Here is a 27,737-nt window from a genome sequence, read left to right as displayed (position 1 = left end):
CCACGTCATAGGTGGGCGTGGATTAAATCTGTCAGTGCTGCACACGTGCAGGAGGGATCACCCAATAGCGATAGCCTTAGAGGGCTGCGCCTATACTCATAGAAGCTGGGTTACATTACGTAACCCCAGTTCCATTCCATTTCAAAGAGCTGTTGACGCTCAGCGTAACGTTGTCGCACTGCCACTCCAACATCCAATCACAGGGCTTGATGACTAATCACGGGGTTTGTAAAGCAAGGCGGATGTTGTAGTCCCAAACGATAGCTGGGGATTCTGGGTAGTGTACTGTCTTCACTCCTAAAAAACTATTTGTTTCTCTGAATCGAAGGTTAAAAACACAAAAGCATTGTGCAATTAACAAGGATAAACTGATGTTTTTTAGTGGATGAGTAATGCAGATATCACTGTGTAATCATTTGACAGTGAGGGGAATATATCCTGTTCTGTCCTCGATGTGTGTTTTTGGTGTACATCTGTCATGTATGTGTTTCTTGGCTGTGTGTTGGCACCACCTTGTGGTGGTTGGTTGACACTGCTGCTTGCTAGTGGTTTATTCGATTCCTGTTGCTAGGAGAACAAACTTGTTTGTTTCCGAGTGTGCTCCGCGTGTAGCTTGGGTTGTTTTCATGAACGGACGTCTGCTCTCCATGGGCTGTGCTTCGTATTTCCCACTGGTTCACACATCGTCTGTGAGTGTTATTGTCCGACAGGCTGTGGCTTAATGGGAATATGTTGTATGTAAAATGTTTATGTTTTTAGGACTGCAGTGAGTATTCCTTGCGGCTAAGCTACTAGCGGCTAGGCTGATTAGCTTCCTCCGGTTTGTATCCCGGTAAATAGTTACTGATCGTAAAGAACCAGGTGATTTGCTGCCGTAATTTCTCGTTTGGAATATGAGGAAATGAACTGCGGTATGTTTCTCCCAGCTTACAAGCAGTTTGATTGGCTAGCGCTTGTACTGTCAGATTTGCATAAACAGGATTTGATTGATTGTCGCTTCCACCTCAGCTTCAAAAGTTGAACATTGCTCAACTTTTCTATCCTGGAAATCCTGGAAATCTTCGCTTTGCTTCCCCACAATGCAGTTCGGCGAAAAGTGAGGCAACGTGACGTCACCCCATTCAAAGTGAATGGGCAGATTTTTAACGCTGCTGTGTAGACGGGCCGTCATAGTGAAAAGACGGCATTACAGCCAGCTCCGGGGACGGAGACAGGCTTCCTACGGAGCGACACCAAGAGCTAAGTGGCTAACTCAGTGCATATGTACAGCCTTCACGCCAGCTTATCTCTTCATCCACGTCATTAAATTCACAACCCAGCCATTATGGAAGAAAATGACAACATGGATAAAATAAGTGTAAATGCACAGTCTGTACACACACGTGCGTCGCGCTCATCATCCAGCTCAAAGGCTAATTTAGCACTGGCTATGGCTATGGCTGAAGCAGCACAGGCTAGAACATCACACTAAGTGGGAAATTGAGCTAAAAGTTGAGCAAGCACGCATTCAAGCTACTCTTGATGCATTAAAGGAAGAAAAGGAGAAAGATGCTGCCATAGCTGAAGTAAAAATGTTGCAGGCTGGTTTACTAGAGCTTGATGTTGAAGAGGCCAGCAGAGGCTCTAACCCAGTGTCTCAACACTTTATGTACGAGCGCACCGCTGCTTATGTGAAAGAGCAAACCAACATGTGCATTGGTGGATCGCCTAGCAAAATTTGTGACATTGTTGCGCCCATAGGCCCACACCTAAATGAACCACCACAACATAGTAAAGGAGAGGATGTTAAGCCTACACAGTCCTACTCACTTAAAGGCCTTGCTCAAACACAAGTTGCTGTTTCTACCCAAACTACCCCTCACCACACATTAAAGGCTCCTCGACCTGGTACACCAGCATCGCTGTGGACTCTCAATAAGCTCCATTGTCTGCTTATCAGCCTAACCAAGGTACGCCCTATGAAGCCAGTTACCACAACCCTCAAACCACTAACGATCTGGCCCGCAGTAACTTAGTGACATCAGGCCTCACAACATTCGACGATCAACCAATGAATTATTGGGCTTGGAAAACGTCCTTCCTAAGTGCTATTGCTGGTCTGGATCTGTCTGTTGGAGAAGAACTTGACCTGCTCTGCAAATATCTGGGAAAAGAGTCATCAGATCAGGTGAGGAGAATCAAGGCCGTCAACATCAGACAACCCTGACGCTGAACTAATGATGGCCTTGGAGAGGCTTGAGCAAATATACGGCTCACCTGAGGTTATTGAACAGGCTCTCTTTGACAAGCTGGAAAGCTTCCCATTACTGACCAACAAATACCCAAAACGACTCAGAGAGTTAGCAGACCTCCCAGCTAGAAATGTTTGGTTCTAAAAACATTCTGAGAATGTTACAGTCATTGTTCTAGGAAGGTTTTCAGCGGGAAATTTTTGTTTGGTTCCCAGAACGTTCTTCTGAAAGGTAGGATAACGTTCTCTAAAAACATTCTTAAAATGTTTGGTGATAACATTATGCCCTCCTATTCTTAAAACGTTTTTAGCGGGAAGTTTTTGTCTGGTTCCCAGAACGTTCTTCTGAAAGGTAGGATAATGTTCTCTAAAAACATTCTTAAAATGTTTTTGAAAACATTGTTAGAACATTATGCCCTACTGTTCTTAAAACATTTTCAGCTGCAAGTTAGATTTTTTATGTTGCCAGAATGTTATTATTTTAGAGAAGGATAACATGGTTTATGTTAAAAAAATTATGCAAATGTTCTATGGTAACAATTTACTAAAATATGTTTACATTATTTGAACATAAAGACATAATATTCCTGTAATTGTTCAACTCAAAATTCCTGGGTAAGTGGGCTGACCACTGTGGTCATTAGGATGATTGTGATAGTTTACTTAACTATTGGAATTTGACTATTAACACATGTAAAAGGATGACACGGAATCAGCTGGTGAAAGTAACATTTGTTTATTAGAAAAGGGGAGCTGGGAGTGAAGGTTGGTTATGGCGGCAGTGGGAAACAGTTGTTCCAGTGTGGATAGAGAGGCCTGGCTGGTCTTGGGAGTGTGGAAGGCCTTGGATTCCTCCTGGGAGAGACACAAAATTCAGTGTGAGGCAAAAGCAGGCAAAGTTGTCAAAGAATATGCTGGTAAAAAGCTAGAGCGGCACGCAACAAACCGTTCACGGTAACAATCCGGCAGGGAATGAGTGCAGGCTGCAGGCTTTCATAGTATGGCTGACGAACAGGTTGCAGGTGTGGTTGATTGGAGATTGCTCCCAGCCGTGTAGAGCATACCAGCAGGCAGAGAGAGAGACACACAGTAGAAAGAAACACATACAAACACTAACAGGGGTTTCAGGGACGGGCAGTGATAGTCGGTCTGTCTTTGGTTTTCTAAGTGTTATTCGATCCATATGACAATAGAGATACGTATGTGCATAAACAACAAAAACACTGGGGTATAATGTTCGAACAATGTTACCACCAAACATTTTAAGAATGATTTTAGAGAACGTTATCCTACCTTTCAGAAGTACATTCTAGGAACCAAAATAAAACTTTGCGATGAAACCATTCCTAGAACAATGAATGGTAACATTCTCAGAATGTTTTTAGAACCAACAATGTCTAGCTGGGAACTCAGACATGCCTACACAAACATGCAATATCATGAATTAAGTGCTTGTTTTTTTCTAAAAAGGAAAATGTGGTGACATCAGATTTCTTTTAAACATCCTTTTCAAACAAATGCAAAAACTTTGTTTTTTAAAGCGTACTACAAATAAATCTGAGGTTGACCATGACCCTGTTAATATTTAGCATCACAGGAACATTTTATAAAAAAAATAATAACCTCCTGAAAACATTATCCGAATGTTGCTTCCAAAATGTTCTTCTTTGGTTATCATGTAACATTGAGTGAATGTTCTATAAAAGAACATCTTTAATGTGTTACCCCAACAACGTCCAAAACACATCCTTAGAATGTTGGAGGCAAAACATTCCACCTTTGTTGACTTATCACATTAAAGGAACATTTTATCAAACACTTTCTCTCATCTCAGGCCTCAATAACATCCTGAAAACATTTTCAGAATGTTGCTTGGAGAATGTTCTTTATTTGTTATCATGTAACATTGAGGGAACGTTTTATATAGAACATCTTTAATGTGTTACCCAACAACGTCCAAAACACGTCCTTAGAATGTTGCAGGCAAAACGTTCCACCTTTGTTAACATATCACATGAAAGGCATCAATAACATCCTCAAAACATCCTCTGAATGTTGCAGTTAAAACGTTATGTCTTAGTTAACCTTAAACCTTATAGGAACATTATTTGAACAAATAAACATCCTAAAAAGGTTCTTTGAACATCAGATTAAAACGTTTCTTTAAAACCTTGTTAGAACCAATAGGCAACGTTAGCCAAAGTTGTGAGAATGTTCCCCGCTAGCTGGGATGTATTTATTATAAACGTTAGTCCTTAACATCTATCACTGTGTATATCACCATTCAAACATATTTTAAAAGTTGAACAAACCCCACACAGCTCTGTGAAATGTTGACTTTATTTAATCATTTCAGTAAAAACTAACGTTCATATTTTTCTTTTTGATTATCATACTGATGAACGTTCAAAACAAAGCACTTTGGCAACTTACCACATACGTTTTAAATGCTTAATAAGCACCATAAGTTTCATGATATAATTTCTCCGTCATAATCGGTTGTTTCCGTGAACGGCCGGCTGTTGTGTGATGGCAAATGCTGCGGCTGCAAGGCCTTGTGGGGCAGCACTTTCTCCTCTCCTTTCGGTAAGGGAGGTTCAGTGGTTCCTAAGCTAAAGGAGGTTATAAAGGAAGTTTGAACGGCACTTATTATTAAGATGTATGCGCTCATACATCTTAAGAAAGTTATCACCAAAAATTTCCAGAATGTTTTTAAATAACATTATCCTACTTTTCAGAAGAACATTCTGGGAACCAAACTAAAACTTCCCGCTGAAAACGTTTTAAGAATAGTAGGGCATAATGTTCTAACAATGTTATCAACCACATCTTAAGAAGGTTATCAAAAACATCTTAAGAAGGTCATCAAAAACATTTCAAGAAGGTTATCACCAAGCATTTCAAGAATGTTTTTAAAGAACGTTATCCTACCTTTCAGAAGAACATTCTGGGAATCAAAATAAAACGCCCCGCTGAAAACGTTTTAAGAACTGTAGGGCACAATGTTCTAATAATGTTATCAAAAACATCTTAAGAAGATTATCACCAAACATTTCAAGAATGTTTTTAAAGAATGTTATCCTACCATTCAGAAAAATATTTTGGGAACCAAAATAAAGCGTCCCGCTGAAAACATTCCTAGAACAACCAATGGTAACAAACATTTCTAGCTGGGAACTCACACATGCCACCGCAAACATGCGATATCTGCTCACAGCTTATCATGAATTACGTGCTTGTTTGTTTTTTTCAAAAGGAAAATATGGTGGCATCAGATTTGTTTTAAAACATCCTTTTCAAACAAATGCAACAAGTTTTGTTTTTTAAAGCGCTCTAGAAATATATCTGACGTTGACCATGACCGTGTTAATATTTGCCATAACAGCAACGTTTTATAAAAAAAGAATAACATCCTGAAAACATTTTCAGAATGTTTCTTGGAGAATGTTCTTCAATTGTTATCATGTAATATTGAGGGAACGTTTTATAAAGAACATCTTTAATGTGTTACCCAACAACGCCCAAAACACATCCTTAGAATATTGCAGGCAAAACGTTCCACCTTTGTTAACGTATCACATTAAAGGAACATTTTATAAAACACTTTCTGTCACCTCAGTCCTCAATAACATCCTGAAAACATTTTCAGAATGTTTCTTGGAGAATGTTCTTCATTTGTTATCATGTAACATTGAGGGAACATTTTATACAACCCTTTTTCTCATCTCAGGCCTCAATAACATCCTGAAAACAATTTCAGAATGTTTCTTTGAAAATGTTCTTCATTTGTTATCATGTAACATTGAGGGAACGTTTTATAAAGAACATCTTTAATGTGATACCCAACAATGTCCAAAACACATCCTTAGAATGTTGCAGGCAAAACGTTCCACTTTTGTTAACATATCACATTAAAGGAACGTTTTATAAAAAAAAATTCTGTCATCTCAGGCCTTAATAGCATCCTCAAAACATCCTCTGAATTTTGCAGTTAAAACGTTATGTCTTAGTTAACCTTAAACCTTATAGGAACATTATTTGAACAAATAAACATCCTAAAAAGGTTATTTGAACATCAGATTAAAACGTTTCTTTAAAACCTTGTTAGAACCAATAGGTAACGTTAGCCAAAGTTGTGAGAACGTTCCCCGCTAGCTGGGCTGTTGCTAGAGCTTGAGGCTGCTAAGAGAGATGGCTCCCTCCCAGGTCTGTCATATTTGGATACTTCCAGAGGGGTTAAGCCCATCATCGGAAAACTCCCATACAACATCCAAGAAACAAACGTGATCATCATGTCAGTTTCCCACCTTTCTCTGTCTTTGCAGATTTTGTTCGTACAGAGGCAAAAACTAGTTATGTTCCCAGCTTCAACCTCTCCATGACAGTTCCTATGGAGAAAAAGAGTACGTGGGAGAAATCCACGAAGATGCCTGTATCTGTTCACAAGACACAAGTGTCGTCTACTGACAGATATGAAAGCAGACCCAAACAACCATTGTCCTCTACATAAGAAACCACACCCTCTGAAGAAATGCAGAAGCTTTAGAGAAAAGAGTCTAGAGGAACGCAAACAGCGCTAAAAGGAACATCCCTTCTACTTCCGGTGCTGCTCCTCTACTGGTTATCTCGCCAGAAACTGCACGGCTGAGGTGAAATGTATAGAATGTGGGAGCACGGGTCACATGTCAGCACTACTCCCAGCCCTCTCCTCCCTCTTCAGAGCACGGCGGGGAGGAAGACAAAAGCAGACCATCAGGTCACATCAAGGTGCACACAAGTGTGTGGTGAAGGTGTTAGCGCACGAGCATGCTCAAAAATATGCCTTATAAGTGTGTATCCAGCTGGTTGCTCGGAAGAGGCCAAGAAAATGTATGCAATACTGGACGAGCAGAGTAATCGTTCCTTGGCATGCTCTCAGTTCTTCAACATTTTCAAAATCACAGGGTCTTCCTTCCCTTACACACCGGAAACATGCGCTGGACTAACTCAGACAACAGGGAGAAGAGCTAGTGGGTTCACAGTGGAATCAGCAGACTTTCCTTTGCCTACACTTTTAGAGTGCAACCAAGCTCCCAACAACCGCTCCAAAGTCCCTACTACAAATGAAGCTCATCACCATGCTCACCTGAAGTGCATCGCTGACGAAATACCACCTCTCGATCCTAACGCCGACATACTCCTCTTGCTAGGCAGAGACATTCTCAGGGTCCACAAGGTCCGTGAGCAGATAAGTGGTCCAGACAACGCACCGTTCGCCCAAAGGCTGGACCTGGGATGGGTTGTCATTGGTGACGTGTGTCTAGCAGGTACTCGCGAAACACTAGAGGTGAATAGTTACAAGACGTATATCTTGGAGAATGGTCGTACTAGCCATATGCAGCCATGCGACAGCCAACTCAAGGTAAGATAAATCTTCAATCAAGCCCCTGACTACACACATCATCCAGCACTGACCTCTAAGTTCAGCACAGCAACACATGATGCAGACAGTCTGGGTCAAACCATCTTCACGCAAACTGCCAACGACCACAAACTCGTCCCATCCGTAGAAGACATGAAGTTTCTTAAGATCATGGAAGCAGAGTTTCATCAAGACAGCTCGAAGAGCTGGGTGGGACCACTACCTTTCCGGTTACCAAGACAGAGGCTGCTTAACAATAGGAAACCAGCACAAGACCGTCTTGCCTCATTCAGACACACGCTGGAAAAACGGCCACAGATGAAAGCCCACTTTCTAGAGTTCACAGCAAAACAAATATGGTCTGACTGCGGCACTAACTTTATTGGCGCTTCTCGAGAGTTGCAAATTAAGACTACAGATCCCAGTGGCAAGAACGTGGAGAAGTTCCTGAGCATGCAGAACTGCACATGGGTGTTCAACCCGCCACATGCGTCCCACATGGGTGGGGCATGGGAACAGATGATTAGCATCGCTTCTCGCAGTCTTGACTATCTGCTGCTTGAACAGAAGAAGTCTGCTTTGACGCATGATGTTCTGGTTACGCTCATGGCTGAGGTGACAGCAGTCATCATGCTAGACCTCTCATTCCAGTATCTTCAGACCCAGAGTTACCTCTCATCCTCACCCCAGCAATGCTCCTGACCCTCAAAACAGGCTCTACACCACCTCCTTCAGTTAACTTTGAAGAGGCAGACCTCTTTAAAGAGCAGTGGAAGCAAGTTCAGAGCCTGGCGGACACCTTTTGGAGTAGGTGGAGAAAATAATATCTCAAGACTCTGCAGTTTCGGCACAAGTGGCAGTCTTAGAGATCAAACCTTCAAGAGGTTGACATTGTTCTCCTGAAAGACAATCAAGCTCAGAGAAACGAATGGCCTATGACTACCATCACAAAGACATTCCCAGGAAGGTATGGACTGGTTCGTAAGATCGAGGTAGAGACCTCCAAGGACAAGACCAAAAGGATATTTTCTCGTCCTGTTACAGAAGTGGTCCTGCCTCTGTCTCCAAAGACTGATTCTTGTTGATTGATCTGGGGTTTAAAAACCCCAGGCGGGGAGTGTTGTTCTCAACATTAACCAATCGTCCTGTCAGCTAGGTTTACAGAGGGGTTTAAAGGGGCCAGGCTTACTGTCTTCACCAGACCGAGCAATTACAGGTAAAGAACTGTATTCTTTTTAATGTTATGATTCACCGTTTCATTTTATTTTAATCAAGTATAGCAGTCAGTGGATATATTCTTAATTCCAAGTGAAACATAAACAACTGGAAACAAAGTGCATTGTGTCATAGGGATAGTGACTGGGGATTGCTTCATATTTGTTACATGTAAACAAATGGAACATACTGTTCTGTTGGACAGGTTTGTTTATGATACTTCTGCATACCCTGCTCCTGTTTAATTCTAAAAAAAAACATCTCAAAGAATCTCCTGTTTAATTCTAAAAAAACATCTCAATGACTTTGTTGGAAATCGATTACCACCATACTTCATATCACAAACAGATCGGTGTTTACTGCAGGTACTACCTACTAAACTAACAATTAAGGATGACATTACCATCATGACTGCATACTCTTAGTGTTAGGGAATAATTCTGTCTTTACTCCTAAGATATTTAACCTTTTCGCCTGTTGACGTTTATAACCAACCCTGACTCGTTATCTCCTTTAAAGAATGTGCTGCTGCACTCATTCTCAGTTGTATGACCGGTCAACTTTCGGTCACAGAGCCTAAGAGTCAGCGAAGTGATTAAGTATCTCCAGATGTTGGGGATATCTCCAGTGTTCCCAGCTGTTGATTAACTCTCTGTAAACTAGGTAAAAGGTCTATCGAGGGAGAGGCTGCTGAGAATTGATGTGGCAACGCACCCGTGCAGTCAGAACCCCTTGCTGCTGTGACTTGTGATATGAATTCTCCGGCCGATACTTGTAATAAACTACCAGTGTTTGACATCAAAGCTCCAACTCTCCTCGTGTCTCTCTGAGTCCTGACTCTCCATTGCTGCAGAAGTTTCCCTTACAAATTGGCGTTGTCGGCAGGATACCAACACATCTTCAGAACTGGTACAGATGGAGCGATTCATTTCGGACAGTTTGAAACGCGAGGGCCGTGATTGGTACGTGATCTGCCCTCGCTCAAGGGAAAACCTCCAGCTTGACTTGAGACCGCCCCCGTGATAGATAAATGTATTTATAATGAAGCCAGCTGCAATGGATCATTGATCCACCAGGAGGTGCAGTGGGGTTCCACACTGGAGCTCATGTGAAATAAAGTCAGATACAGTACGCTGGATGTACAGCGGAACTTTGTTAAGATCCATATGTCACGGATATCATACTCTGTGCTAAATAAGACACATGTAATCATTTACAAAACATCAACATGTTGTTATTTATCAAAATAATTTTGTTATTCGAAAAAACGAACGGGAGGAAATGCAGCCCGGCTCTCGATTTTTAATCCTAATTTAATCATCATCTTCACCACGATCATTTATGTTTATGTTCGCCGAATTGACATGAAATCACTGACACATATGAATATACTGTATTCAACTTCATTAAAACGTTATTAACGTGCCTAAACTCAGTAATTCACCAAAAATATGTATATTTTAATGGAGTTTCGTCGGTCGATCAGGATCCCAAAGTGTAGCGGAGGGATCCTCATCTGGATGAAGGGTGTTATTTTCCCCATAAAGAACAAGTCGCTGCAAATTATCCCGCTTATTACATGGCCACATTCTCAACAAAGTAACGACATGACTCCCAATATTAATTGAAATGCTTTTATGGATTTAGAAAATGTTTTTATTGATTTAAAAAATAGTTGTATGTATTGATTTAAATTCACATGCATCCGCTAAGAAATATAGTCCGTTGTTACAGTTTTTTAAACAGTCTGAATGAAACGGCAGCTCTCAGCTGTGTATTTACACAACTAATGGCCCATCAACCACAGCTCTCTCCCCCCCTCCCCCCCTGATCTTTCTTCTCCAGCAGCTAAATGAACAGTAGGTTACTCTGAGTGACCATAGACTGTATGTGACAAGCTTACAGTTAGTGACGTAACAACACCATAAAAGCTGGTGGGTTGAAAGCAATACGGGAGGTAAAAATAACTACAATAATTGTGACTTATTTATTGTGGCTTTTATGTTTTTAGGTATAAAATGTTATGTAATTCAGGCTTATAGTTCACCCTTCTCTAAAAGCCTTCAACAATGACAATATTCATTGTAATTTAATAAATCCTTCCAACACACATTGTAAAAAATAGCCTACTGTAAGTTAAGAAATCATTTCAATATGTACATCTTCTGATGTAACAACAATAACATTATAAATAGTAACATAGCTGAACATGGTATTGCACATTTAGCTTTGAGTGTTACTGACCTGAGATGTTTTTATTACATGAATTAAGGTGACTGAGGCTTTTTAACATACAGGGATGCAAACTCATCAGGTATGAAAAAGGTGACAAGGATCCGAGCCCCCGGCTCCCCCACCCCACGGAATGACAGAGGATTTTAGCAGTCAGAACAACTAAAGCAGCAGTGTTAATAATAACAGAAATGCCAAAGAGTCACATAATAGAAATATATAAAAGCATTTATTTCAAATTGTGGAGCAGTCAGTTTATAATTTTGGCAGCACTGTTGAGCATTTTGAAAATGTATTTTCAGGCCTCTGTGCAAGGCTTAAGTCTTTTTATCTTTATAGCCACATGGTGTAAAGTAACTAAGTTCATAAACTCAACAAGTACTATACTTGGGCACAATTTGGAGATACTTGTACTTTATTTAAGTATTTCAATGTTTTGCTACTTTGTTCTTCTACTCCACTACAGTTCAGAGGTACATGGTGTACTTCTACTCCACTACATGTATTTAATACCTTTAGTTACTTCACAGATCTGGATTAATTAAGTGAAATATAATCAAGTGTTAAATCAGATTTTAGTTCCACCTGGAGTAAATCCACAAGCTACCCTGCAGTATACAAAGTCATTCAAACTAGCTGCACCTTTAGCAGCTTTGAGAACACTTTCATGATCAATCATTATAAAACATATCTATTATTCTGAAATGGACCAATCTGCACAATGACTACTTTTACTGTCGCTACTTTCACTATATTTTGATGATAATACTTTTCTACTTTTACTTGAGGAACATTTTGAATGCAGGACTTTTACTGTAACAGAGTAGGCCTATTCCTACACTCTGGGACTATTACTTTTACTCAAGTACAAGATCTGAGTACTTCTACTTTTACTCAAGTACAATATATATACTTATACCACCTCTGTTTATAGCCTATGAAAAAAACTATTAGAAATAGAAGGCTAAAGCTAACGTTAGCAGATAGTGACAATGTATGCTAGCTAGCTAGCTCAACGATTCCTTAAATAATATTGCCACAGAAAAACTTTTCAGTTCACATCACGCTCTGCCGCTCCAACAGGGAGCTCTGCTCTGAACACCTGAACGGCCCGTTCTAACAGCTGTTCACCAGCGGTCCAGTCTGTGCCACAGTGACTCCGGACGCACAGTTAATATTAACGAACGCAACCGTAGTAGGTAATGTTGCTGCTGAAGCTAGACCATCATCTCGGAGCAGCAGAGCCTTATTATACATCCATGAGCTGAGCCGACAGGCAGGAAGACTCGTGCACACAGCTCGTACTTCATTATAATATATAAAAAAAGAACACCATGCGTTTCATGATGGCACATAACAGCTCACGGCCGCATATTACTCCGTGTCCCAGCCCCCAAAAATATTTGTATTGCAGATCTACATGAATCACACAAACGACTTATTTTGGATTCAAAACGGCGAATTTTGCCGAAAGGTGACAAGTTTGCATCACTGAACATAGACAGAGCACAACTGAAACATAACATCTGAAACGATGTAACAACATAATACACTTATTTTTTTATTGATTTAAAAAATAGTTGTATGTATTGATTTAAAAAATAGTTGTATGTATTGATTTAAATTCACATGCATCCGCTAAGAAAAATAGTCCGTTGTTACAGTTGTTTAAACAGTCTGAATGAAACGGCAGCTCTCAGCTGTGTATTTACACAAGTAATGGCCCATCAACCACAGCTCTCTCCCCCCCTCCCCCCTTGATCTTTCTTCTCCAGCAGCTAAATTAACGGTAGGTTACTTTGAGTGACAAGCTTACAGTTAGACACAACACTGTCATTGCAAGTGACCCTCAGTTAGTTGACTTTTATGTTCAACTGCTAAATTCGTTACTGATAAAAAAAAGGGCTTCTACTGTACCTAATTACCTTAACAATAGAACCGCCAGAGGTTTTTGTATAGGCCTACCTAAACCCGTCAAATCCCGCTATTAGAATGCAATTTTTAACAACATAGGGTGCTACATAACACACTTTCAGGAAAAGTCAGGGACTGGGAGACTTTAATATTTTATTGAAAAAAAGTTACATTGCACACACACAACAACACATCACACAAAATGACCCGATTGGCGGTTCTAGTATTAAATAAACTCACTAATTAATGAAACCAGTTCAATACGCATTATTCTTATTCTTATCATTCTTTATGAGCGCAGAAATAGTCTTAAAATCAGATCTGTTTTTTAAATGAAATCTGACGGCAGGCAGTTAGCTCTGATCACCTATGACAAATTCGCCGCACCTAATCGCTGGCCATTCAGCCACAGACACTGTTCGAAATGGGGGGGAGCAGTGTGCGAAATACGGGGGGGTCCGGGGGAGCTCGACCCCCCCGTTTAACACCTGAGCCCCCCTGAAAGCCTCAACAGCAACATTTAGGGGGGGTCTGAAATTATAATATGTATTTGTCACTTGCAATGGTCACTAAAATGTTTTTAAGCCTACTATGTCCAGTATTCATAATAACATTTATTCACAAATAACTTCTATTTTGGATGTCAAAAGCAGAGCCAGCCGCGTGACACGGGTACGCTGCGTGACGCCGACACAAATTATGCAAATTAGCCATGCGCGGCAAAGAGGAGAGAAAGACGTTACATTAGAGGACTCAAATGTCTAAGAGAAAGCTAAACCAAAGTGTTTCACTTGCGCACTTTGGGTTCACATCCAAAAAAGTGACACCACGAGATGACCAAGAGACACCCAGAGATGATGCTGATGACGCGGCAGCTAGCACAGCACTCGCTACCAGAACCGTTAGCGAGTCGGGGGCTCCTGTCCCGCCCAGTCACTCCCCAGAAGGAGGTGAAGTTGAGGCAGAGCGCTCAGAAGACGCAGCAGTTGCGGAGGTAGCTGCTACTGCTCCTAGTGACTTTCCGCCGGGTGGTTGGACAACGAAGCAGGTGGGCGAATGGAAAGACCGCAACCCTTGGCTTGACATTAAGGCTGGAAAGTTAGGATGCTTAGTGTGTAGGAAAGCAAAAACGTTGCTACTCTCAGAAAAGGGACCGGGTTTACACCTCTCGGAAGAATGGATCAATGGTGATGTTACTAGCCCTGATGCAAAACAGCTACGAAAGAAGATATACAAACACAGGGACAGCCAGGCCCACACAAGGTCAGTGGAAATAGTACAGATGAAAGACAAAGAAACCCTCCCAAACTGTTTCATTGATGTACAGTCCGATTTACTCAAGAAAACAACAGTCTCGTTTTGAACAGCTTACACCGTAGCAAAGGAAAGGCTATCTTATAAAAAGCTCAACCCCCTCATGACAATGCAGGAGCTGAATGGAGCCGAAGTTGGGAATATCCACAAATCTGACCATGCATGCGCAGAAATAATAAGTCACATTGCAAAGGAAATGCGCCGCAAGTTCGTCTCTAATGTGAAAGAAATGGATTCAAAGGTATCAATCACAATTGATGAAAGTACCGTTCACGGTCGTCCCTATATAATCATTTACGTAAGATGTGATGTCAGTGGTAAGGGGGATGTAGATAATGTTTTCCTGGATATAGTGGAACTCACAGATGGGGTCGATGCTGAATCAATTTATAACTCGATGATGGCGAGTCTTTATAAAGTTGGAATGGATGATGACTTTTTGAAGACGCACCTAATAAGCATAGCCACCGATGGGGCTGCAGTGCTCACGGGAAAAGCCAGTGGGCTTGTCGTCAGACTCAAAAACAATTTTCCGAACGTGCAGTCTGTACACTGCCTGGCGCACAGACTAGAACTGTCAGTCAAAGATGCTCTTAAAGATGTGGGTGGCACTAATCACTTTGAGATATTTATTTCACATTTATACTCACTCTACAATCAGTCAACCAGGAATTCCAGATTGCTGAAAGAAGCAGCGGCCGAGCTCAACATGGAAATACTGAAAATAGGTCAAATTTTCTCCATCAGATGGGTTGCCAGCAGCTTTAAAACAGTAAAAGCTGTATGGAAAGATTTCCCCGCACTAGCACTCCATTTTAAAACATCCAGAGAGAACGCATCACGTAATGATCTTGAGAGGCAAAAATACAAGGGACTTCTCAAGCACCTAACCAACTCAGGATTCGTGGAAGATTTGGCTGTCATGAAAGACATCCTGCGTGAACTCCAGAGCCTGTCTCTCAAGCTGCAGAGAAGAGAAATGACACTTGTGGACTCAAGTGTCCACATCAAACAAACCATCAATGTTTTGACCGCCATGAAGACGACCGGGGGGAGATCAACGAAGAAGGCTGAACAGGGCGTCTCATCGGGCTTTTTTAAGGATGTAGAGCTGACAGAAGGCAGGGGGAAAATAAACAAGCCTCGTTTTTATGAATCGGTGGTTGCTACTCTAACCAAGCACTTACCGGAGTCAAGCTTGGTCCAGATGCTCAAAGCTCTTGATAAGCGCTTTTGGCCAGGAGAGCGGGAAGACTTGACTTTGTATGGCGAACAAGAAGTACACCGTCTGGCTAAATCGCTCGGAGAACCAGCCGGGGACGCCGTGGGGCAGTTTAGAGACTGGAAATTGCAGGGCACTCCACCGGGCAAAACACTGGAACGGCTATGCATAGCAAGTCGCACTTACCTCCCCACGTCTGCTGAGTGCGAGAGAGGCTTTTCCACCGTGAATAACACCGACAACCAGAGCCGCAACAGGTTGCGCGAGGAGAGCCTGTCTTCGCTTCTGTTTGTGGACCTAAACGGACCCCCTTTGGACAAATTCGACCCAGTGCCGTTCGTGAAAAGCTGGATTAAAGCAGGACATCGTCTCTCTTCTTCTTGGAAACCAGGACGGCAACGAGAAGAAGTCGAGCCAAGGCATCTTTGGTCTATTCTCACTTAAGGTAAAACACAATTTTTTCGATCTTTGCTGTGCATAAGATGAGCGTGTGCGTATGTCCTGTGTGGATTCCGGGGTTAAGAAGAAAAGCATAATTAGCCTTGGCGTTCAAGTCGGTGTGTGTGTGTGTGGGTGTGTGCAGGCCTGCCCCTCCCTACACGCAGATCACGCAGACTGTGTGTGTGTGTGTGTGTGTGTGTGTGTGTGTGTGTGTGTGTGTGTGTGTGTGTGTGTGTGTGTGTGTGTGTGTGTGTGTGTGTGTGTGTGTGTGTGTGTGTGTGGGGGTGTGTGCGTGTGTGTGTCCATGAAATATTGTATAGGCCTACTGCATATTGAGAAATCTTCGACCGGTATATTGCGCAATAAACGGGAGATGGGGACCCCCCGATTATTGACGGGTATTTCGCACATTGGGGGGGAGCTAGGAGGAGCTTGGCTCCCCCGAAGAGGGAGGGAGCTCCCCTGAAGGCTGACTTTGAGATAAATAGGGGGAGCCCAAAACAGTCGTGCATATTTGTGTCACACAGATTAGAAATGTTGAGTTTCTGTAAATAACAGTTCTTGAAATAAATAATAGTTATTGTTCATTATAGTTTCTGAATATTTGTTTTATATTTGTGAATATGTCTGGGTGTTGCCATCTGTATGTGGCGGCGTTGCATTCTTACTTACGTTGCTATGATTATGGCGGTGATGCCGGCGCGGTATTTGAAATGTTCATATTGATATTTTTTTAACTCTGGCTGTGTAATAAAAAAATATGGCAAATGAAAACAGCCAAGCGTCACAGCTTTTGGATTCACAAGCAAAGAAGCGAAGGAGTCTAAAAATGACAACGTGAACGGAAAACAACTTTTAGTTGGCCGGCTGTAAGCGGCGTTAGGGTCGAGTTTGACAGCTCCACACCGAGGGAGAGGCCTGCCGATGCGGAGCCTGAAGAGGCTTCAACAACGGCCACATCCGCCGGCATAGTGACACCGTCTGTATTAGTAGAAGAGTGTTTTTATAGCAATTGATCGCATCCGCGCTGCTGCGCCAGTCAACAGAGGGTGCGTGTGACATATTTAGTAGCAGGATGTGCTCTGAAAAATAGGGCTCCCCGAAAGCAAATGAGTAATTCGAAAACTGACAGAGCTCCCTATATACAAATCAAACTGTAGAAGGTGTGAAAGCACCTATTGTTTTAAATAATGGTCGGAATGTGACCTGTGAGCCTTCTGAATCACCGTGGGACAGCACATTCTAAACTAAAATGTTCAATCAATAAAGTAACATCTTATCTTATCTTAATAATATCTTCATATTAATAATAATAATAAATCATACAGTATGTGTCCGAAAGGGAGCAGGAGGAAGCAAACACAAAAATATACTGCATATTAAAGCAAACGATTATAAAGGTTAAAGTATGAGCATAACAAATAAAGAAGTGTAATGTAAACATTTACATTATAATTATGATTATTTAATATATAAAGACTATATATTATTGAATTACAAGATTAGATATACTTTAGTTGATCTAAAATATTGATGTGTTAAAATGCTCTTCAAAACACAACTGAAAGTCCATGAAACTTGTCTTTCTGTATTTGTGAATGAAGCGCCATCTCCTGGTTAAAACCTGAAATTGAAAATCTGGCAACGCCCTCTTGGAAAATAGTGGGAGGGCTTAACATTCCTCTATATGGTCTTTGGCTGGTGGTAGGCAGGAAGCTGTAAGCTGGAGTCCTAAATTCAGTGCTGCATCTGTAAGTGTAATTTCAAATCCACATTTGGACATTGCCTTACCAGAATCTGTGATTGACGGTATCCTAAAATTACCTGTGAAACTGAGCGGTTGTGTTTCGTTTTTGGTGAATGAACATCTGGGGATAATAAACCCAGGGGATCAGTGTCTGGGGACTCTGTCCTGGCTCATTTTCTCTGTGTATGTTGCTTGGGACGAAAGTGCCATACAAGCATGCACAGCTCATGTTTGGAAAACCTTAAAGAAAGACATCAGTAAAGTGGAGCTTCTGTATGAAAGCAATGTAAAGATATATTGAACCCAGCTCAAGCTAAATGTCAAATGTATTTAATTAATGTACAAGTGTTTTGATTTATTTACAATGTTCCAGTCTAGCTTCCTTCGAGTTAAGTCTGAGCAACACATTGTTTCTCATAACATTCTCACTGCTGTCCCAAATGTTTTAAACCTTGGGCAGACAGGCAGGCACACACACACACACACACACACACACACACACACACACACACACACACACACACACACACACACACACACACACACACACACACACACACACACACACACACACACACACACACACACACACACACACACACACACACACACACACACACACACACACTTTGGATGAGTTGACCTTATCCACATTGTCAATTGTTGCCTTCTTTAAAGTTATTGGTAATTCAAGATTAATTATTCAATTACATGTGGTACATAACATAAAATAAATGAAGCTTTGACTTAATAATTTCGTTCACAACATTAGACCTGTCCTCTAATCTCTACTAGAATAAGATACGTGTGCATGTTTGGGTGTTTTAACACTCCCGTAATGTACCTAATCTTGTTGTCCTTTTCATTACAGAGCTGGGAAAATGGTGTATTGCTTAGATTCTTATTCGTGCGAGTCCAATTTTGACTGACTTTAGTTCTAATGTTAATGTTAATTTGACTTAAACTCATAAATAATTATTTAAATTAACTCAAAATGTCACATGATGATGGATTAGTGTTCCACATTTTCCCACTAATTTGTTTTACAATCAGGCCGAAGATAAAGAGAGACATTGCTGACCTTGTGTCCCTTTTGTTAGTACGTGGTTCAATTTTGTCTATGGCCTTGGACGGCTTCACTAAGAGTCACCCAGTATACCCTGCTACAGTCCGGCTGAGTGCAGTCAAATAGATGCAATGGCTGCTCTACATAACATTAATGGTCTGTTCCGAGGATGGGCACCATTTCCTGCTCCCAGAGAGAATGACACTCCTCAAACTGAACATTACAGCCGTTGATACCGTCTCACATGGGTCTGCTCCCCCCACTGAGCCATGAACTGAAAGCTTGACCTCTGCTTTGAACACTTGGAAGCCTCCCTGTCACACCAGCACCAACCCTTGGGTCAGTCAGATGAGACTAACAGCTTCACTTAGGGCATTTGGTTCAGATACATGACTCTCGTTACCACAGGGTGGGTTGTTTTTTTTATGGCTATTCATACTGCTATGCAGAGGATGCCTGTAAGTTGGCAAGCTGTTAAAAAACCCTACTGTTTTTATAATAGGCCTAATGTCAGGGGCCTCTTAATGTCTGGTTCTACATGTATTCACATAATATGGACGATGTTTCCACCTGGTAAAACTAGAGGCTGCACGAAACTCAGGCTACAATACAACCATTCTGTTCTGCTCTAACGATTCAATTGATAGATTCTACATCAAAACAATTAGCTTTTATTGTTTCCAATGATAACGTCACCTTAAGTGGAGGAATGCAAACCTGTTTTCAAATGTAAGGTTTTTAATTTGTTTGACATTTCTCAGTAATGACACCCTCAGACATCCACTATCATTCATGCTATGCCTTCAGTAGTGACTCAGATGTTAAGGGGATGGGGTTTTTCATCCCAAATCAGATATGCTTTGTTTTTCAACAAATGTATGCATTTCCTGCATAATATAGGCTTCTCACAATTGTTTTTTTTAAGCTGCACACAGCTGATACTGAGTCTTCTCGATTAATATATTATAAACTATACCATGCTTAAATAGACTCCTAAGTTATTATTTCATATGTGACATATGTAAGAAGAGAGAGAGAGAGAGAGAGAGAGAGAGAGAGAGAGAGAGAGAGAGAGAGAGAGAGAGAGAGAGAGAGAGAGAGAGAGAGAGAGAGAGAGAGAGAGAGAGAGAGAGAGAGAGAGAGAGAGAGAGAGAGAGATTTGCAAGTTGCATAATAACTGGTTATATCCACAGGGACTAGCTCACCTTTAACTTAAAATAACATTTCTCTGCTTTGGACTGATGAGTATATGATTCTTGCATGTTAAATGACAAAAAAAAACTTACATTTATGCATGTGCATGTGTCAGGAAGGCTCCCAAATAATTCTGAGGGGCCTATCCTATTTTTGTAATTAAATGATAATGTGCTAATCCATTACCTTGAGTTGCCTTACTCAGAAAAACATCCCTATCAAGTGTTAACCCAATAACTAGGACAGCTCTGAAGGCCAAGGGTCAGAGAGAGAGGGTCACGCTCTCCGGCTGCAGAGAGCACCCCCAGCCACGGGCAAGGAGGCATGAGGTCGTTCGAGATGAGAGGATTCTACTCTTCAACTTTCTGATGAGATGGGATGCTTCTCTTCACCTTTCTGCTGAGAGGGGGTTCTTCTCTTCATCTTTTTGCTGAGAGGGGGTTCTTCTCTTCATCTTTTTGCTGAGAGGGGGTTCTTCTCTTCAACTTTCTGATGAGGGAGGATGCTTCTTCATCTTTCTGCTCGGTGGGCTCAAGCAGACAACCCTGCAGGACGAGCGAGGGCTTCAGAGGCTTCTATAATACAAGGTTCCATGTTTCTTGGAGGAGCAGATGTCTTCCTAACCTCTCCCATCACGGGGGGGGGACACACCTGGATGTGCCACTTGGAATACGCAGTTGCACTGCTCTCAAGGAGATAGCAGATGAGCCTCCATTTCACTGTGGGGATCAGCTACAGTGCTCACTGAATGAGCCACACAAAAGCAGAGCAATTGGGGGGTTGAAATATGGCGCTCTGATGAAGAAGAGTTTGAGCCAATCAGCACCTCAGTGCTAATCTACAGTATCAGGATGCCTGTACATACCAGACACTCTGTGTCATAAAGAGAGGAGGAGAACGAGTCAGGAGGACATGTTCTTCCAGCTCTCGTACAAAGATAACATTTGAATTGAATGACCAGATGTTTACAGATGTACAATTAATGATTGTTTTTATATTTCCAATGACCAGACATGTGTTAAATAGTGGTGATAAATATATTTTGTCAGATCAGATTACACTTTCACACTAAACAAAATAAATAATTGATATTTTCAGATTATAAGGTATTGAATAATAAGATATTTTTAATATTATAACAGATAATGTTAATATCCTTAATTGTCCAGCAATCAGGCTTAACAACACTACTCTTCAATGTATTATCCATGCACAGACAGACCTACAATGATGTTTCAAGTTTTAAGAATGTTTAATCCTTCCTTTCCAGGCTTTTACAAAAGTCTTTGAATATTTGCCGAACTTTTCCTTTTCAGATTGTTAAACATTTTGAGAATTGTTTGATTTTCCCTTCAGATTTTGAAATGACATAATGATTGATAGTTGAAATAATGTAATTATGTTATCATGCCATAGTCTTTTGATTTAATATGTAATGAAGTAAACATAAAGTAATCCTAAAATTGAAGACACTGCAATTTTGCAGATTACAGATTGATCAAATCACAACTGTGAAGTGTATACCTTAGCTGGATCTCTTGTGGTCCTGAGTTTTAAATGCTTTTGACTAGTGATTGCTTTAAAGTAAATCTTTAAACTGCAAGCTGGTTTTGATTTTATAGTTTGATCAGTGAGATTAACTAATGGTTAATTGTTAAAACATATTATTTTAAAGTAGATTTTTTTGCTATTATGCATCTGTGTTTTATGTGTGTTCATTATTGTGCTTTTGACAAAAGATGATCAAACACTGATGAGAGATGATTTTTCTATTATGATTGGCTGTATCAATCATTGTGATTGAATGTTTCAATCTTATTCTACTCTGTGATTGTTATTGATGTAATTGATGTACGGTGAGACCACACTCAAATCTGAAGACGCCTATTGATTTAAGTATTGACCAAATTATTATTAGACTAATGTTTTAAAGTTATCAATAAATGATAAAAAGAAAGGAACTGTTAGGGATTAATTCTGTCTTACTCCTAGGAGTCTAACCTTATTGCCTGTTGACGTTAATAACTAGCCCTGACTCTGTTATCTCCTTTAAAGAATGTGCTGCTGCACTCATTCTCAGTTTTATGACCGGTCAACTCTCTGTCGCAGAGCCTAAGAGTCAGGCAAGTGATTCAGTGTCTCCAGATGTTGGGGATATCTCCAGTGTACCCAGATGTTGATTGACTCTCTGTAAACTAGTTAAAAGGTCTATCGAGAGAGAGGCTAGTGAGAATTGATGTGGCAACGCACCCGTGCAGTCAGAACCCCTTGCTGCTGTGACTTGTGATATGAATTCTCCGGCCGATACTTGTAATAAACTACCAGTGTTTGACATCAAAGCTCCAACTCTCCTCGTGTCTCTCTGAGTCCTGACTCTCCATTGCTGCAGAAGTTTCCCTAACACTTAGTAAACTCAGAAGAACTCTGTCACATATCTGCATCCATCATATAACCGTATAAACCGCATGACTGCATCGCTCACAATCAGCATTGCCTCTATTAGGCATTTTAATATTTTCCAATATTATTTTAAAGAAAATTCCATTTAATATTGAATAATCCCTTTCTTGCACAATAATATCCTGCATCATATTTGTTGCTGGAAATGTGTATTTCCACATGTATTTTTTGATTTTTTGATTCTGATTTCATGTGAAAAACAAATGTCAGAATTCTGATTTTTTTTTTTATAATAACACTGAACAAATATGATCTATTCTTATGTAACAATACATTCAACTATAAGTGTTAATTGTGTCGAAACAACAAAAAATTAGGTATTTATTTATTCATGTCTTAAATAAGAATAGATCATATTTGCTAAGTGTTATTATGGGAGAATTACTATTCTTGTGGTACTACGTCCTTATTAGGCCCATATTGAGCAGAGCATATTAAGACCCAAACTCATGTACAACAACTTCCTTACTTGCAATAAATAAGCACTAATTAGAGGGTTATTGAGGAGAAACTCTCAACTAATGGCTTATTACTTGTAGAATATGGTCATGTAGAATAAGGCATTAATAACGCCAAGACTACTGCAACTCTCTCCTGGCTTTGCCATCCAACCTCTGCAGCTCATCCAGAATGCAGCGGCTCGTCTGGTCTTCAACCTTCCTAAATTCTCCCACACCACGCCGCTCCTCCGCTCCCTTCACTGGCTTCCGGTAATTGCTAGAATCCACTTCAAGGCACTGGTACTTGCGTACCATGCTGCGAATGGATCTGGCCCTTCCTACATCCAGGATATGGTTAAACTGTACACCCCAGCCCGTGCACTTCGCTCTGCATCGGCCAAACAGCTCGCTGCACCCTCGCTGCAAGGGGGACCCAAGTTCCCATCAGCAAAAACACGTGGGTTTGCTATCCTGGCTCCAAAATGGTGGAATGAGCTCCCCATTGAAGAAAGCTTACACATCTTCCGGCGCAGACTGAAAACTCATCTCTTTCGACTCCACTTCGAGCGATATAATTACTAACAAAGCACTTATATACTAATAAAGGACTTCTATCTCAAGCCAGTTGAGTAGAACTTGAAATGTTTTAGCTCTATGAAACCTGATGTACTTATATGATTCTGTTTTCTTCAAGTTTATATCTTGTTGGTCGAACGCACTTATTGTAAGTCACTTTGGATAAAAGTGTAAGATAAATGCAATGTAATGTAATGTAATAAGTGTTTTATAATGACTAATAAAGAGCCAATATACTGCTAATATGCATGTTAATTAACAACTAGTTGATGGTTAATTTGTGTACCTTAATATAAAGTGTTACCTTTTTTTTGTACTTTTTAATCCTATTTTATTTCAATTTCAGAAATGTTTATTTCTAGTGTTTTCATTTATCTTACATTGCCTTGTTTTTTATGCTGCTGCAACGCAAACACCTCCCAAATTGGGATCAATAAAGTACTTATCTATTTATCTATCTATCTATATATCTATCTAATATCAATATTTGAGTGTTACATTTTTGTCTACAGTATGCTTATTATTAATGTGAGATCTTGTGTTTTTTATCTCTGCGCTATAACTTGCCATCCCTCATAATTATTTTAGGAATGTATGCACTGCATATATCAAATCAACGTTTATACAAAACCCATTTTATAGAAAATGTAATTGCAAAATAGGGCAACTGTCCTCCTGAGCTGACAACAGTTTCCTCTTTTTCATTATTTAACAGTTAATTATTAAATCATCTGCCTGGCAGTGTGAGGGGCTGCAATGCATTTGGGGGCAGTTCAGGATTAAGCTCCCCTCTCATCCTTGCAAATTCCTTCCTATTTATACATCCGGGCATTTATGGCATACACAAATCCCCATACTTTGAATTAGGAACAAACTTTACACTCAACTCCTATTCAGTGTTAGAATGAATAGAATGTTTGGTATTTAGAACACAGCCAATGTCTTTTCTCACAGCTCTGAAGCTGGTGCCCTCGTGCTGGATCAGTGCTGGCTCAAACTCACTGAGTGATAAGAGATCTGCATGTGGGTCACATCTCCATGTTGGTTCAGGAACTGTAAACCTCCAGTATTAACAGCCCCGAGCCAAACACCAGTGTCAGAATATGAAAGCAGATTATTGAGAGGTGCTCACCTGCTTGACATCATATCCCAGGAGAACAAAGTTTAGATCTGGAGAAACTGCAAACGTTGAGGCCTTAAAAGTTGCCTATGGGAAGGAAAGTAGATCAATTATTTTAGTTTTTAGCAATCCAGTTTTTTTAACTTTCTGAAACTACTTTAGAGATACAACTGCCAAACAATCATTATCTAAAAACACATCTTAACACATTGTTACTAAACTAGATCTGTGTAAAAAGCTCGACCTCAGCCGTGTCGGAACACCTGCTGACAGCTAACACGTTGCCATGGTAACAATGAAACGTGATGCTAGAAAAGCAGACATCTAACGTAATAAAATGTCTTTCAATATTTTTTACTTTTTTAGTTTTTGTTTATAGCTGTCAAGTTTCCTGAGTGGACATGTGTACTATCCTTAATGAGTGTAGACACAGGGCCAGCACTTACAAATGTTGCGTTCTTCAGCAGCAGCTGGGTCTCGTTGCTCTGTGTGTTGGCTTTCATGATGTCTCCATCCCAGCTCCGGAAGATGATTTCCTCATCTAAGAGAGACACAGGTATGCTCAGAGAACTGCTAACACTTATTCGATTTTTTGTTTCTGTGGGTTTGAGAAATGTATTCAGCTCAGACTTTGAGAGTCAGTCCCTGAACCAAGAAACAATGAAGGTTGACCACATTTCGTGTGAGATTTCATCATTATGTTTTTAGAATTTTTCTTAGAAAACACTGAAAAATGTGAAAGAGACCTATTTTCAGATCCCAGAGTATGCCATGGTGGAGTTTATTACTTGTCTTTGGTCCTCTAAGCATTTGCTAAACCTACTACCGTTAATATTATTCAGTGTGCTGAAAAAACGACATTTGTTGACACTAGAGGTCACAGTAAGGCTGTCTCTACAATGATAAGCAGATGTGAATGCATTCATCAATTCACAATAGTACACTTGTTGCCTTGGCAACCGCAGCCAAATGGATTTGCTGTCATGTGGTGCTCAAAGTTTGAATTATTTACGTGGCCACTTTAAATCATTTGCATAAAATTGAAAAGCACCGACCATTGCTAGAAACTGGACCACATGTTAGAAGTTAGAATCAATAATGATCTGTTTTAACTCCTCAAAACATCTGATTGGGTGTGCTTTATAATAATAATAATAATAATAATAATGGATTACATTTTTTATTTAGAGCGCTTTTATGGTTGCTTAAAGCGCTTTACAATTACATATTTCACATATTAGACATATAAATGTCATTACTGTGGACATTACCCACAGGAGCAAATGCGGGTAGACTGTTTTGCCCAAGGGCACAAAGGCCTTACGCAGTGGCAGCCGAGGCGGGTTTCGAACTGGAGTTCACGAACGCCCCTTGATCTGATTATCAACGCTCTAACCACTGCGCCAAAACCGCAAAAATTGTGAAAACCGCGAAAACCACCACTCTAGATTGATCATGCTTTGATAGTTGAGCGGTCAGCAGTGGTAAATTCTAATATTTTTTACTGGGCATGCAGCAGTAGGATTGTGTTTCTATATTTGGACATGAAGCAATTTCTAATATGACGTGTGCCAACAGAAACTGATCGCAAGATAATGATAAAAAAAACTGTATTACCACAGCATTGTCATAGGACATTAAATGTATGGATCATTTAACAATCAGAAGGTTGTGAGTTAGATCCCACCCCCTGCAGTCGATATGTTCAGGTATCCTTAATGGACAAGATGACTCCTATTCACTCCTGAGGGCATTGCCAACAGCGGGTGAATGTGTGTGAAAATTAGATTCCTTATGCAAAAAGCTGCACATTACTCCGGTTGAATGATGACCTGAAGTATGCAGAGCGCTTTGAGGATTTGTAAAGACTGGATAAAGTGCTACATGAATACAGTCCATTTACCATTCAGAGTCTTTGTAAAGATGCAATACTTCACATATAATCCTAACACACACTCCTACACCTTTATGAGCTGTGTTTTGCATTTGTGCGGAAACATGTGGAACATCTTCTCTTTTTCTGTTCATTTGACTCGAGAAACCAAGCAATTATTTAATGTGAGCATTCTTTTCAAGCACGCTCCTCTGGAATGACAGTTATGAGTGTTTTCTTTTGACCCTGTTATAGCAACACACTCTCACTCCATAATCGTCCAGGAGCAACGTTTGGTCAGGGTCCCGTGGCGTGCAGTTGTGACGCTCCTAGGCTCCTTCAGCTTCATAAAGGGACGCAAATAGCTTTCAACTGATTGCAATGTATTCCCATCTACTGCGGGATTTGACGCTCATGGAAGCACGGCATTCGTTTTGTGTCGGCTGCCCTTAAAGGCAATGTGAGCGTCCATTCCCATTGGATAACGGAGAATTCTACACCCGGAAGTAAGTATTCTCCTTACTGTCGATTGATTTTACAGTGATATCTGCACTACTCATCGACTAAAAAACACCAGATTATCCTTGTTAATTACACAACATTGATTGGTTTAAATTGTGTGCAATTGTTTTTATATTTTTCCCCTTCGATTCGGAGAAACAAATATTTTTTCGGAGTAAAGGATGGCACACTACCCAGAATCCCCAGCGACTGAGGCTTTTTAACATACAGGGATGCAAACTCATCAGGTATGAAAAAGGTGACAAGGATCCGAGCCCCCGGCTCCCCCACCCCACGGAATGACAGACGATTTTAGCAGTCAGAACAACTAAAGCAGCAGTGTTAATAATAACAGAAACGCCAAAGAGTCACATCTAATAGAAATATATAAAAGCATTTATTTTAAATTGTGTAGCAGTCAGTTTATAATTTTGGCAGCACTGTTTAGCATTTTGAAAATGTATTTTCATGCCTCTGTGCAAGGCTTAAGTCTTTTTATCTTTATAGCCAGATGGTGTAAAGTAACTAAGTTCATAAACTCAACAATTACTATACTTGGGCACAATTTTGAGATACCTGTACTTTATTTAAGTATTCCAATGTTTTGCTACTTTGTTCTTCTTCTCCACTACAGTTCAGAGGTACATGCTGTACTTTCCCTCCACTCCATGTATGTAATACCTTTAGTTACTTTACAGATGTGGATGAATAATGTGAAATATAATCAAGTGTTAATTCCGACTTTAGTTCCACCTGGAGTAAATCCACAAGCTACCCTGCAGTATACAAAG

At 40.5% G+C, this 27,737-nt stretch overlaps 1 protein-coding gene across 1 annotated transcript in view; it reads right to left on the bottom strand.

Moving 5' to 3' along the window:
• The window catches only part of LOC307028837 (inactive dipeptidyl peptidase 10-like), a 500,108-nt gene that overhangs the window by 182,614 nt on the left and 289,757 nt on the right, over positions 1-27,737 (bottom strand). The window contains exons 4-5 of the mRNA XM_079664182.1: positions 25,019-25,113; positions 24,585-24,659 (exon numbers count right to left, since the gene is read on the bottom strand). Of these exons, the coding sequence (XP_079520308.1) occupies positions 24,585-24,659; positions 25,019-25,113 (170 nt within the window). The remainder of the gene's footprint in view (positions 1-24,584; positions 24,660-25,018; positions 25,114-27,737) is intronic.

Source organism: Notothenia rossii (genome assembly GCF_949606895.1).
Source record: "Notothenia rossii genome assembly, chromosome: 2".
Lineage (NCBI taxonomy): Eukaryota > Metazoa > Chordata > Actinopteri > Perciformes > Nototheniidae > Notothenia > Notothenia rossii.
Note: the sequence above shows the minus strand (reverse complement) of the source record. Positions and strands in the feature narration are given on the sequence as shown.